At 42.9% G+C, this 12,422-nt stretch overlaps 1 protein-coding gene across 4 annotated transcripts in view; it reads right to left on the bottom strand.

The window, feature by feature from the left end:
• Positions 1-12,422, bottom strand: part of ARHGAP21 (Rho GTPase activating protein 21) — a 141,388-nt gene extending 128,966 nt beyond the window's left edge. For 2 of the 4 annotated variants that reach the window (XM_023223184.2, XM_023223187.2), the window contains exons 1-2: positions 12,350-12,422; positions 10,604-11,050 (exon numbers count right to left, since the gene is read on the bottom strand). In XM_023223184.2, coding sequence (XP_023078952.1) covers positions 10,604-10,666 — 63 coding nt within the window. In that variant the 5' untranslated portion in view covers positions 10,667-11,050; positions 12,350-12,422. Of the gene's footprint in view, positions 1-10,603; positions 11,142-11,941; positions 12,050-12,349 lie in introns of those variants that run through there. The other 2 variants (XM_023223186.3, XM_031936209.1) reach the window with 2 other exon arrangements.

The following is a 12,422-nucleotide window of genomic DNA, read 5'->3' as shown; positions in this document are numbered from 1 at the left end:
AAAGAAAAGAAAAGAAAAGAAAAGAAAAGAAAAGAAAAGAAAAGAAAAGAAAGAAAAGGAAGAAAGGGAGAGAGAGAGAAAGCAGTTGGAGCACTTTGGTTTCTAGCAAAATCGCTGCATATCTAATAACTGAAACTATTCCATCCTCTAAGATGCTGAAAAAGATGCTGAAAAATTCTGGGAGAAGGAAAAGAAGGGTTTCAGGCATCTGATTTTCAAAAGTTCCCAGGGGAACCACTAAACAAAAGTTCATACCAAAAAAGAAAACAAACAAACAAACAAAAAACTCAGAGACTAAAGGGCCAACTATAATCAAGCTTTTATAAATCATTCCTAAACATAGTCTACTTTTCCTGTCTTCAGTCCCCATCAGAACATCTTCATCTGTAAAGCCCTTTAGAAAACTCCACCAGTTTGCCATGAAGGATAATATTCATGGAGCTATCTTTTCCTTATTTAAGAATCAACAAGGAAATCTCCCTGAATTCCCTTCTCCCCTCAAAAAACAAGAGTGCAGCCAGACAGCAAGCCAACAGCAACAACAAAAACACGTGGCAATGTTTACAACAAAACTAGGTATCAAGGCATCCCTATGAACCCCAAAACAGACACGAGGCAAATCACTAACAACACTTTTAAGTAGTACACACCATCAGCATCCGGAAAGAAAGGGGCAAAGAGAGACATCTGAGCATGTGACCAAACAGAAGAAACCCCAGTGTAGGGGTTTGAACAGTAATCCCCCTGAAAGGATATGTCCACCTAGCACCTGTGGGCGTGACCTTATTTTGAAAAAGGGTCTTTGCAGATGTAATTAAGAACTTTTTTTTTTTTTTTTTTTTTTGAGACAGTTTCACTCAGTCACCCAGGCTGGAGTGCAGTGGCTCCATATGGGCTCACTGCAACCTCTGCCACTTGGATTCAAGCGATTCTCATGACATATTGGCCAAAGTGGTCTCAAACTCCTGACCTCAAGTGATCTGCCTGCCTCGGCTTCCCAAAGTACTGGGATTACAGGCGTGAGTCACTGCACCTGGCCAAGTTAAGGATCTTTAGAATTACCTAAATCCAATGACATATGACCTTACAAAAGAAAGGCAGACAGAGACTTGGGCATGCAGTAGAGAAGGCCATGTACGGACAGGCAGAGAGTGGACCTATGTTGCCACAAAATAGATATGATCTATGCAGTGGTCCTTCAATATTCGTGGGAGACTGGTTCCAAGACCTCCTGCGGATACCAAAATCCATGCATGCTCAAGTTCCTAATATCAAATGAAGCAATATTTGCATACAACCTAACACGCCTCCTGCAGTAAATCATCTCTAAATTACTTACAATACCTAATACAATGTGAATACCACATAAATGGTTGTTATACTGTGGTTTAGGGAATGATATCAAGAACAAAAAGTCTGTACTTGTTCAGCACAGACACAATTTTTTTCCCAAATATTTTTGATCCACAATTAGCTGAATCCACGGATGTGCAACCCCATAGATACAGAGGGCTGACTGTTTATACAATCTATGGACAGAGAAGGGTATCTATATGATTAAATGAAAAAAAAAGTAAACAAAAACAATTTCCTAAAAGGATAAGAATAACAATCTGATACGAATGGGGCATCCAGAGCCTTTCCTTTCCCTCACATCCACTAGCACATAATGTTTCCAGAAGCCAATATCCAGAACCCAGAGAAGAAAGAAGGTCTCACTGATCTGGCTTATACAAATTCTTTTAAATATACAATCTGTATTTACTAGGAAAATACTGGGTTATTACAGACATATTACCTCAAGGTAAAAAAAAAAAAATGGTGCTGATGAATCCCCAAGATCAAACTAGCTATGCCACATCTAGAAGAATGTCTAAATATAATCATAAATGCAGCTTTGCATCTACTGATATTTAAGGACACTCTCTACATTGTGAGTAATGAGAAAATCAAGACATATATTTAAGAATATAAGTCTTCTCAATATATTAATGAGTATTGCAATGAACAAAATATAGAACTCAAGAGAGTATCTTCCTTAGGTTGTACGACCGGCAAAGAAGTTGTGGGATTATAAACAGTGCTGCATACATAGCACCACTCCTGACTATGCCAGAGCCCTCTTCAGAACAGAAACAAGCAACAGGGTGAAAGGCAATAAGTAACCAATTCTGAATCAAAAACAAACGCCCAATATCAAATAGAAAACTCAACAGCAGCTAGTCACCAGGGAAAAGTAAATAAAGGCTTTAACTTCCTTGTTTCTTTATTTTTTTTTTTTAGGATAATAAACAGTTTCTTCTGATCTGTCTACTTTCCCCAAAACAGACGAATATTCAGAAATACCAAATTTGGGTTATCGATCTATTCTTTCATTCACAAATCTGCACAGTGGAAATTCTTGCATATTAAATAGATAACTAGAAGTAAGAGGACTTATAAAACATTTCTATCACATCAAGTTTCTTTCTTTCTTTTCTTTTTTTTTTTTTTTTAAAGAGATGGGGGCCTCCCTATTTTGTCCAGGCTGGTCTCGAACTCCTGGGCTCAAGCAATCCTCCTGCCTCAACCTCCCAAAGTGCTGGGATGACAGGCTTGAGCCACCATGCCTGGCCCGCATCAAGTTTCTTAAACCTATAGTATAGTATATCCATTTGTCTTTTGGATTATTTGAGAAGCACAAAATGCCATCATCCAGATTATATTGTGAAATAAACTATTTGCACAATACCCGATTCTGTAAGAATATGGCAACTTAAACCATAAAACTATTTTGGTGAAAGCAATCCAAAATTGAGTTTTTTGCATTTAGCTATCTTCCCTTTGGAAGGCTTATAATATTTTAACACATTTAATCACTTACAGTCAATTAAAATTAGATAAAATAGTAGGACATCTTTAAGTCCAATAACCTTTCGTTTTAGTAATCTAATCACATCAACCAGACAGAAAAACAAGTGCCTACCATATGGTCGTTCTGTAACAGAAAATAGCTGCATTGAATAACAGCATCTGTGCATCTTATCAACACTAGCATTGCCCATACTTAAATCAGCATATTGTTAACTATAATAAGATGACAGGACCCTTCCCAAAGCAAAGAACAAAAGAAACTGAGTATTACTTTTGTGCTAGATTACTTGACCTGGTAGTAACTAAAGAAATGAAGAACATCAAGGCACAATGAACTTCATAAAATGCTTAACCTGGAAGAAATGAATGGGAAGGTACACTAACAATTTATGGAGAAATTATTTAGATCTGGGTACTCACTTTGCTGATGGCTCTTATCTAGTGATAGGCCCCACTCAATACATTCAAACCCAGGCTTCTGCCGAAATGCCACTTAATGATCCCTGCTGCTGCTACTGCCATCATTCTCAATTCTAACAGGTTTTAGCTTTAACCCAACCTTGCAGCATAAAACTTTTGGCATGGAACAGTATTCTGACACTTACATTCAGGTATGTGAAGAAACACACAATTACAATTAAATAATAGAGTTATACGGTACTATAATTAGCCTAGAATGAAGATCCTATGCCTCCAATGAAGAAACATGTTTTTTAAAAATTGTTTTTTGGCCAGGTGCGGTGGCTCATGCCTGTAATCCTAGCACTTTGGGAGGCTGAGGTGGGCAGATCACAAGGTCAGGAGATCGAGACCATCCTAACACGGTGAAATCCCGTCTCTACTAAAAATACAAAAAATTAGCCAGGTGTGGTGGCGGGCACCTGTAGTCCCAGCTACTCGGGAGGCTGAGAGAGGAGAATGACGTGAGCCCGCAAAGTGGAGCTTGCAGTGAGCTGAGATCACGCCACTGCACTTCAGCCTGGGCGACCGAGCGAGAGTCTGTCTCAAAAAAAAAAAACAAAAGAAAAAAATTGTTTTTAAGTACTGTTTTGAGCAGTGTGTATGCTTTTTAAGTATTGTTTTAAGCGGTGTAGTTTGCTACAAACCAAATTTTCACAAGACTGATTACATATTACCTATTTTAAAAGTCTATACATAGTGTTCTTTTATTGTCGTTTCAGTAATAAAAAAGAGAAAACATAAAAATAAAATAATCCTGATATTCTCATCATTCAGAATAAACTGTTAACCTTTCGTCACAGTCAATGTTTGTGATCTTTTTTTTAACTGGTTATGAAATATTTGTGATACGAAAAAATAAAAATATGTAATAAGGAACATTCATATACTAGCCATTCGTTTTAAGAAATAAAACGTCATCTATACAGACACATTATCTTTTTATAGTTTCTCTTATTGACCAGACTGATTGCCCTTTCACTTGTCTGTTAATTATCATGATCTCATCTCTTAGTGGAAATTGTTTCATAAATTTGTACTACACATTGTCTTGGTTACTGTTACTTGGTTACCAGCTTCCCAAAGGTAAAAAAGGTGCAAAGAAAAAAGGCACCAAAAATTTTGACAGCAGTTCTAACGGAAATGAAATGGAATTCAAGGTGGGCACGAGGTCTAAGGAAGAACATACTTCATAATGTACATATTTTGTATAAACTAAAATAAGTACTCAGCTGGGCACAGTGGCTCATGCCTGTAATTCCAGCACTCTGGGAGGCTAAGGTGGGTGGATCACTTTGAGATCAGGAGTTCGAGACCAGCCTGGGTAACATGGCGAAACCCCATCTCTACTAAACATACAAAAATTAACCAGGCGTGCTGGCACACAGCTGTAATCCCAGCTACTCAGGAGGCTGAGGCAGGAGAATCACTTGAGCCTAGGAGGCAGCGGTTATTGTGAGCGGAGATTGCGCCATTGCACTCCAGCCTGGGTGACAATGCAAGGCTCTGCTTCAAAAAGAAATAAAATAAATAAAATAAGAATTCACATACTACACGTGCAAATGCAAACTCAGTAACATTTTGGAGTTTTTCTAAGTTTTTATTCATTCAGAAAAAAATTTTATTGAGAACCTATTATGTGCTAGGCACTCTTTTAGGCACAAGAAATACAATGCGAACAAAACAGACAAACTGCACTCTTAACTGCATTCTAGATATATTACCTGTCTCAAATACACAAGTAAAATCAAATGCATAAGCATGACGGGTGGAGACTAAGTGATACAGAGACAAAGCAAAGAAAGAAGGCAGAGCATGGCACAGGGAGCAAGGGAGGGGCATTCAATAAAGGGAGTGGTTGGCAAAGCTTCACTCAGAAGGTGACCTCTAAGCAAAAGCCCGAAGAAGCCAAGGAAGCAAGCCATGCAGAGACCGAGTGAAGAGTGTTCTAAGAGGAGAGTTCAGCGAGTGGGAAGGCTCTGGGGACTCCCATGTTTGTGTACATGCAGAAAAGCAAGAGACCAGAATGGCTAACACAGAGTGAGGAGGGAAGAGGCACAGGAGGTATGCTCAGGGAGGGGGAGGACCAATTACACAGGGCTTTGCAGGTCACTGCAAGAACTTTGGCCTTCAATCTTCAGAGAAATGAGAAGCCATTTGAGGAATTTGAGCAAAGGAATGACACAATTTGATTTATATAAATTGTCTGTCCTGATCGCTGTATGGAGAACAGACTTCAGGCTGGCAAGGACTGAAGTGGAGAAATCAGTCAACCGGATCCACATGTCATGTATGAGAAAAAAGAGAGACATCAAAGATCGCTCCAGGATGCCTGGCCTGGAAGGATGGGATTGCTATTGCTTGAGATGAGGAAGACTGGAAGGAGCAGACTTGGGAAGGTGAGCTAGGGGAATGGAGGTAGAGTCAGGATTGTGGTTTTAGATACGCCTATTTACTATCCAAATGGAGATTCTAGGCAGTCGGGTCAGTTGGATATAGGAATCTGAATCTGAGAGACAGAGCAGCAGGTCAGCAATAGAGATACACACACGTACACATAAAGAAATATAAGTGAGTGTGTGTATGTCAATTATCTGCATATACTTCATATTTAAAACCATGAAACAGTATTGGGAGAAGAAAAGAGGATTAACTGAGGCTTGAGGTGTAGGAAGGTTTAGCAGACCAGGATGTTGAGGAAACTTCAAGGAGACAGAAGGAGGTGACAACGAGGAAGGAAGATAATTAAGAGAGTATAATGTCTGGGAATCTACATGAACACTGAATAAAATGTAGAGCCTTTCCTGCATATTCATTTATTCATTCAAAAAATATCACCTGACACTTACTGTGTGTCAGTCACTGTGGAAACAAACATGGTCCCTGCTCTTATGGGGACTGCAATCCAAGGGGGATATAGATAAATAAACTTGTAACTGGTATTCCTGAAAATGAGGATGTTTTGAGAGAATACACCAGGGGCAGCTAAAACAGTCTTGCGGGTCAGGGAAGGCTTTCCTGAGGAAGCAGTATTGAAGAAAAGACAGTAAAACTCAGCCATGGAGCAGAGGGAGGAGGAGCAGGGGAGAGTAGAGGGAAGGGTAGAGGAAAGGACCTGACTGGAGTTCAATCTAGGAAGAACAAAAAGAAGTGACAGGTGAGACAGAAGGGCAGACCAAATTACCGAAGTCCTTTCAGACTTTCCAGAAGTCTGAATTTTATTTCAAAGGAAATGGGAAGACAGAAAATTGTCTCGTAGGAGGTAATGTAATGATCAGCTGGAGTATAGTGGCGCGATTCTGGCTCACTGCAACCTCTGCTTCCGGGGTTCAAGGATTCTCATACCTCAGTCTCCAAACAGCTGGGACTACAGGTGTGCACCACCACGCCCAGCTAATTTTTGTATTTTTAGTAGGTACGGGGTTTCACCATGTTGCTCAGGCTGGCGGAGAATTCCTGACCTCAGGTGATCTGCCCATCAGGAGGATCATTCTGATTATGGTAGGGGCAGAGCTGTGGAAGGGGACAAGGCTAAGTTATTGGGATACTCCATAGGGAGTCTGTTTCTGTGGTTCATCAGTGAGATGCAGCTGACCTGAACTCAGGTGGGGGTAGCGAGTATTGGGAATGTGGACTCCACAGGACTTTGCATATGAGGAATGATGAGACGGAAGAGTGAGGATGCTGACCTAGTTTTTGACTTGGACCAATAAATAGATGGTAGTGCTACTCAGCGAAAGAAGGTGCACAGGAAGAGGAAGGGTCAGTGGTAGCGGTGAAATTTGATGAGTTTGCAATGCCTGGGGAATATCCCCCGAAAGTGTTCATTCAGTAAATAGGCAACTGGCTGAAAAGGTCTAGAGGTCAACCATAAAGCCTGAGATACAGGTGTAGCTATGGAGTCACCAGCACACAGGAGAGTGCAAAATAAAACCCAGCGAGTGAGAAAAATAAAGGAATGGAATGGCCTTGGCTCTGGATGAAACCAACAATGAGGCAAGAGGAGGAAGAAAAACCTTACAAAAGAGGCAGATAGGGAGAGAGAAAGGAGGGGAAGAGAAGAGTGACTGAGAAGGAACCAGGGAGTCTGGGATGAAAGCAAAAGCAACTGTCCAGCATTCCAGAAGGAAGAGTCAACACATGGATTCATACAAACTCATACCCAGAACAATGTCTTATTGTATTGTTTACAGTATTTCAAAAGGAACCAACAAGTGTATTTCATCAGCCATAATACATTTCAATCATAGAATAACCTTAGCCTAGGTCAAGAAGCAAAACAAAAATAAGTTCATTTGCATTAGTAAAAAGTTTAATAATAAACAAAGTGTCAAAAATTCTATTACTGGACAACAGTATGGACTACAGATAAAAAGTGAAATGTTAGAAATGGAAAAAAAATCATGTGGTTTAGAAAGCTGAGGGAAAGTTTTCTCTTCTTTGGCTTAAAAAAAAAGTTAAACCTTGAAAGATGAAGCTATATGGATATGAAAAGGGGTGATAATATCACAGAAGAATCTATATAAAGTGATTTTGTAAGCAAAGTTACTCAAGGATTGGTGTCAGAAGACTTCACAGACTACACACACACACACACACACACACACACACACACCAAAAATCACTTAAGAGGTTCAGAGTGAGTGATTTCAAGTTTTAAAAATACACCTTGAGATGTATAAAGTAAATAAATTCATGTGAGTACCATCTGGACCATCCTTACTGTATAATGCCAAGACATATTCTACTGAACTGTCCTCATTTCTTACTTGAAGAGGGCTGTTGATTTGTTTTGAGCCTTCCAATATATCCTGGGGGTGGAGAGGCCTAAATGTATTCATATATCAACACAATAAAATTGTAACGCTTAAGATGAACGAGTATTTTGCTGTTTTTCAACAAAGTGCAAGACCTTATCCAGAGAAGGTGGAGTTGGCTAATTAAAGCATGAAACAGAGACTCCTATTAATTCATTACATTGATTTCTTCTTTCCTACAAAGTTAGGTTTTCTTGGCTGACTGACAGCATTACTATTAAGACATACATACTCATCTCTTTGTTAATTAAAAACACAATAATAAATGTAGTACCCAAACACATTATGGATTTTTAACATTTTTTAAAGAATGATAGTACCACTGTGGAATGTACTGCTTCTAATAAAATTGAAGACAAAAATTAAGAGCAGTGTTCAAAAACCTAAATATCAGCCCGAAGTATTTCATTGGCAACTCCCTATTACTAAAAAATATTCACAAGATTTAATGTGTATCAGAAGCATCAATCACAGACAAAAACACAACACAACTAAATACAGGTAATAATCACACAAGTTCTCTTCACTCCCAACCCTGAGGTTTTAAAATGTTTTCTGACAGCATATATCCCTTTATTTCCACTTCCACATAGAATCTAGGCAAAATACCTATTCTTTAGAAAGTCAAATAATATTGTAGTTTAATGCCAAACCTAAATACTGTATATATATTTCACATGAGCAAAATACAGGTGATATTACGTTTTCTTCATTCCCAAACTAGAAACAAGATAGCCATGCCGCCAGCAGTAAGGTCCAAATGAAAACAAATTTCACAGCCGTTAAAAAATACATAACTGTCATTGTTAATAAAAGCCAAGTGTGCAACAAACTGGAAATACTGCTTGCTAGCCAAGGACAAGACGTGTCTAAATTCTTGGTTTCAGGACATCTCTTAAATGACAAAAAATAATAATAACCAAATAACATTAGTTCTTGCAAATAGAATGCAAATACAATGCTAATTAAAGTATTCACAAGACAATGACAAATAAGGCTTCAGGACCACAATACATATTATTATGTAACTGCAATACACATTAAGCAATCACCAGGTTGCAGGTAGGCCTTCCAAAAGGAGTTATTATGGTTTACCGTGATCAGAGGATTGTGGTGTTCTATTTAATCATGCTTTTGCCTGCAAGCAGGTTTACAGATGTCAAAAAGTAAAACACTGATTCTAAATGTAAACCTATAGTTCTAATAAATTGTACAGTAATAATAGCATGCTGTCTCTCACAGCATTTTCTGCATAAACCTTCTAATCCGACATGAAGTAAGCTGCATGAAGCAAGTTTCTCTGCATGCTTTATGAGCCAAAATTTAACTTGTGATTCATTTTTATTAAAATGCCAAAAGTCACACACTTACAGCCAGACCTTGTTTCAAGGACTATGAAGTTAAAATTTAACATCCGGCGCAAAAGAACGTGAGACAGTGAATGAGGGTTCACTTGGGTATGTTATTGTCTAAAGTAATCCCCAACGCTTCAATGAAAACATAGGCATCTCAAAAGTAAAATTTAAAGGATAACAATATTCAGTCTATTTAATGAACAAAATACAGAAACCGCCAATAATAAACATCGTGTATTCATAATGGAAGTAAATTACGAATACTTCAATCTCCAAACACGAGGAGAAAAAAAAAAAGGTGAGAGGCAACAGGGTGTCATAAATCAATGTATTTTCTATGATTTCTGTCCTGCCTACTCAAAAATTTTTAGGAAGTCTGGAGTAAAATCTCTGGGCCCTTGGGAAGATGCTAGATGCTACCCTAACCAACAACGCAACCCACCTGACACCCCAGAGCAGCTCACAGAACTCCAGAGTTGTGAAAGGGAGGATATAAATAAGAGAACAGTAAAGGCACGAGATTTTTTTCCGGGAGTTGGAATTACGACGTTTTCCAAGGCCGTGCTTGAATTGTTCACGGAAAAACACGTCTTTTTCTACCTAAAGCAGAGATCTGCAGCAACAGCTGCCAGGCGCCCACCGTCAGTACCAAAGACAGACTAAGTTCCAGGTGCAACAAGCATACTTAGCTGCTCTCTCTGCACTCGGGAGGGCAAATCCTGAACACAGACACACAAAACGCTCCAAACCACCCCCAACCAGCTCAATTCCAAGTATCTTGGAAGAGGACTGAAGGAAAATGGATACTCAGGTGCCCATTCTCAGGCTTGTAGTATCTACAGCCACAGAGATGGGAGAATTCCTAGCTCTGAGGAGTGACCAAGATGAGGACATTCCAAAATGCGGGACGTGTTCTTGCAGAAGAAACACGGGAGTCCCTGGAAACAGACGTGGGCCAGGCTTCACCTCGCTACTGGTTAACCTGGGGCGCTCCCACCAACCAGCTCAAAGCCCCGGGAAGCCCCTAGTGAGGCCCGGTGGCCAGTGACCCCCAACTTGTATGACACTCAAGACACAGGCCACCGCCCTGCCGGCCAGGAACGCTGGCTCCGCGCTTACCTCGCAGGCCTTGAGCTTGTCACCATCTCCCTCAGGCAGACCAGTCCGACGCGTGGCCATCATTTCATTTCAAATGACAAAGAAGGGACAAATCCTTTGGAATCCACATTGGAGGTGGGGGGGGGGGAATACCACCACACACCCGAAGGGGAAGAATTCCGCAAGCAAGCTCCGAGGAGGGGCAGGGCTGGTGAAACAGACAACGTGCCAGGGAATGAAGGTTTTCAGGAAGCGCCTTCAAATGCCTCGCTGATTTCTCGCGACTTCAACTGACTTCGCCTTCTTCTTCCATTTCTGGAGACTTAAAAACAAAGGCGACAGGTCTTCTTGGAAGCCAGTGTCGAGGCCAATTGCAGAAAGCGGTCCCCTTCTTCCCAGTGCCACTCCTGAGTCCTGGAAAAATCCGAACGGGTCGTGAAGGCTGGAGTGTCAGCTCCCAGAGAGATCCTAGGAAAAGGAGAAGTTAAAGGGCGTGAACTTTCTCCAGGCGCCTATCACTGTCTTGCCCACATGTCCACACCAAGTTCGCGTTTCCTCCCTAACAAAACAAAACAAAACAAAAATTTTTAACGTAAACAAACAAAACGCCTATAAATTCGAAGGGGTGTTTAAAAAAGAAAAATCTCAAAACTGCCCAGCGGTTGCGTCAAACACATCAAACACACCTGGCTGTTATGCAGCCTTCAAGAAAAAACGTTCCCCATTCAAGTGCATTTTAATTCATGTCTTTCCTGGGCAGAGGGCTGTGCGCGTTCTTTTCTGCCATCACCCAGACAGGGACACTTCGGGGAAGTTTCCTCCCCCACGAGGTTGAAATGGGATCACACTTTTCAAGCCCCCTCCTCGTTCCCCTCCGCCCCCCAAAAAAACTAAAGAACAAAGCCAGCCTGGCTGGGGCCGGCGTGGGCTCAGCGGCGTCTCCGGGTGACTCGGGCGCCGCCCCTCCGCCCCGGCCGGCGTCCCCAAGGAGGCGGCTGTTTTCCTTGGCCCGCGGCGGGGCTGGGTGGGGACGGCCGGGGACTGCCGGGGAGGCGTGCGCGGCCGCGGGTGGGACGCGGGCGCCGCTCCCGCTCCGGGGCATGATTCCGAAGCCACACTCGAGCAACTCTGAAGTCGCGGCTTTTCCCCCAACTACAACTCGACACGGCTTTCCTTCCCCTGTGGCCACCTAGGGGGGAAAAACTAGGAAAAAGCAAACCACCACCCACCTCCCCCACGATTCCCCCGCCCCTTCCTGAGGCGGGTCGGGGACCTCCAGCTCCCGAGGAGAGCGGCCCCAATATGGGCTTTCTCAAAGGTGCTAGGAGCCCCTGGGCGAGACAAAACCAGGGGCCTTACCCTTCCCGCCCGCTCGGGCCCGGCGGCCAAAGCGCAGCGGCGAGCTGGAGCGGGGACGCGGGCCGGGCGCCGGGCCCGGCCGGGACGCGCTAGGCCGCAGGCTCGGTTAATATTCATGAGCGGCCCCGGGCGCCCCTCCTCCAAGGCCGGCCGGCCGGACCCCGGCGCCCGCCGCCGGCCTTTGTGCCCTTCCCTCCGCCCCGCCGCCCGCCCTCGCTCTGCACACGCGGGCGCGGCCCCTCCGCCCCCGCCGGGCGCCCGCCGCGGGCTCCCTCCCGCCCCAAGCCAGCGCCAGGCCGGGTGGCCTGAGGTGGCGGGAAGGGAGAGAGCCTGCGGCGAGCCGGGCTCTCCCTGGCCCGCGAGCGCGGTGCCCTCCCGGCTGAGACGGAAAAGAAACCAGACACGCACCAGAGGAAGCGGGAAGAGTGGATCCGCACTGGGCTGGCCGGCTCCGGGACAGCGCGCCCCGCCCGGCGTGAGC

This window comes from Piliocolobus tephrosceles, chromosome 9, assembly GCF_002776525.5.
Source record: "Piliocolobus tephrosceles isolate RC106 chromosome 9, ASM277652v3, whole genome shotgun sequence".
Taxonomy (NCBI): Eukaryota; Metazoa; Chordata; class Mammalia; order Primates; family Cercopithecidae; genus Piliocolobus; species Piliocolobus tephrosceles.
This window is presented reverse-complemented; position numbering and strand designations above follow the sequence as displayed.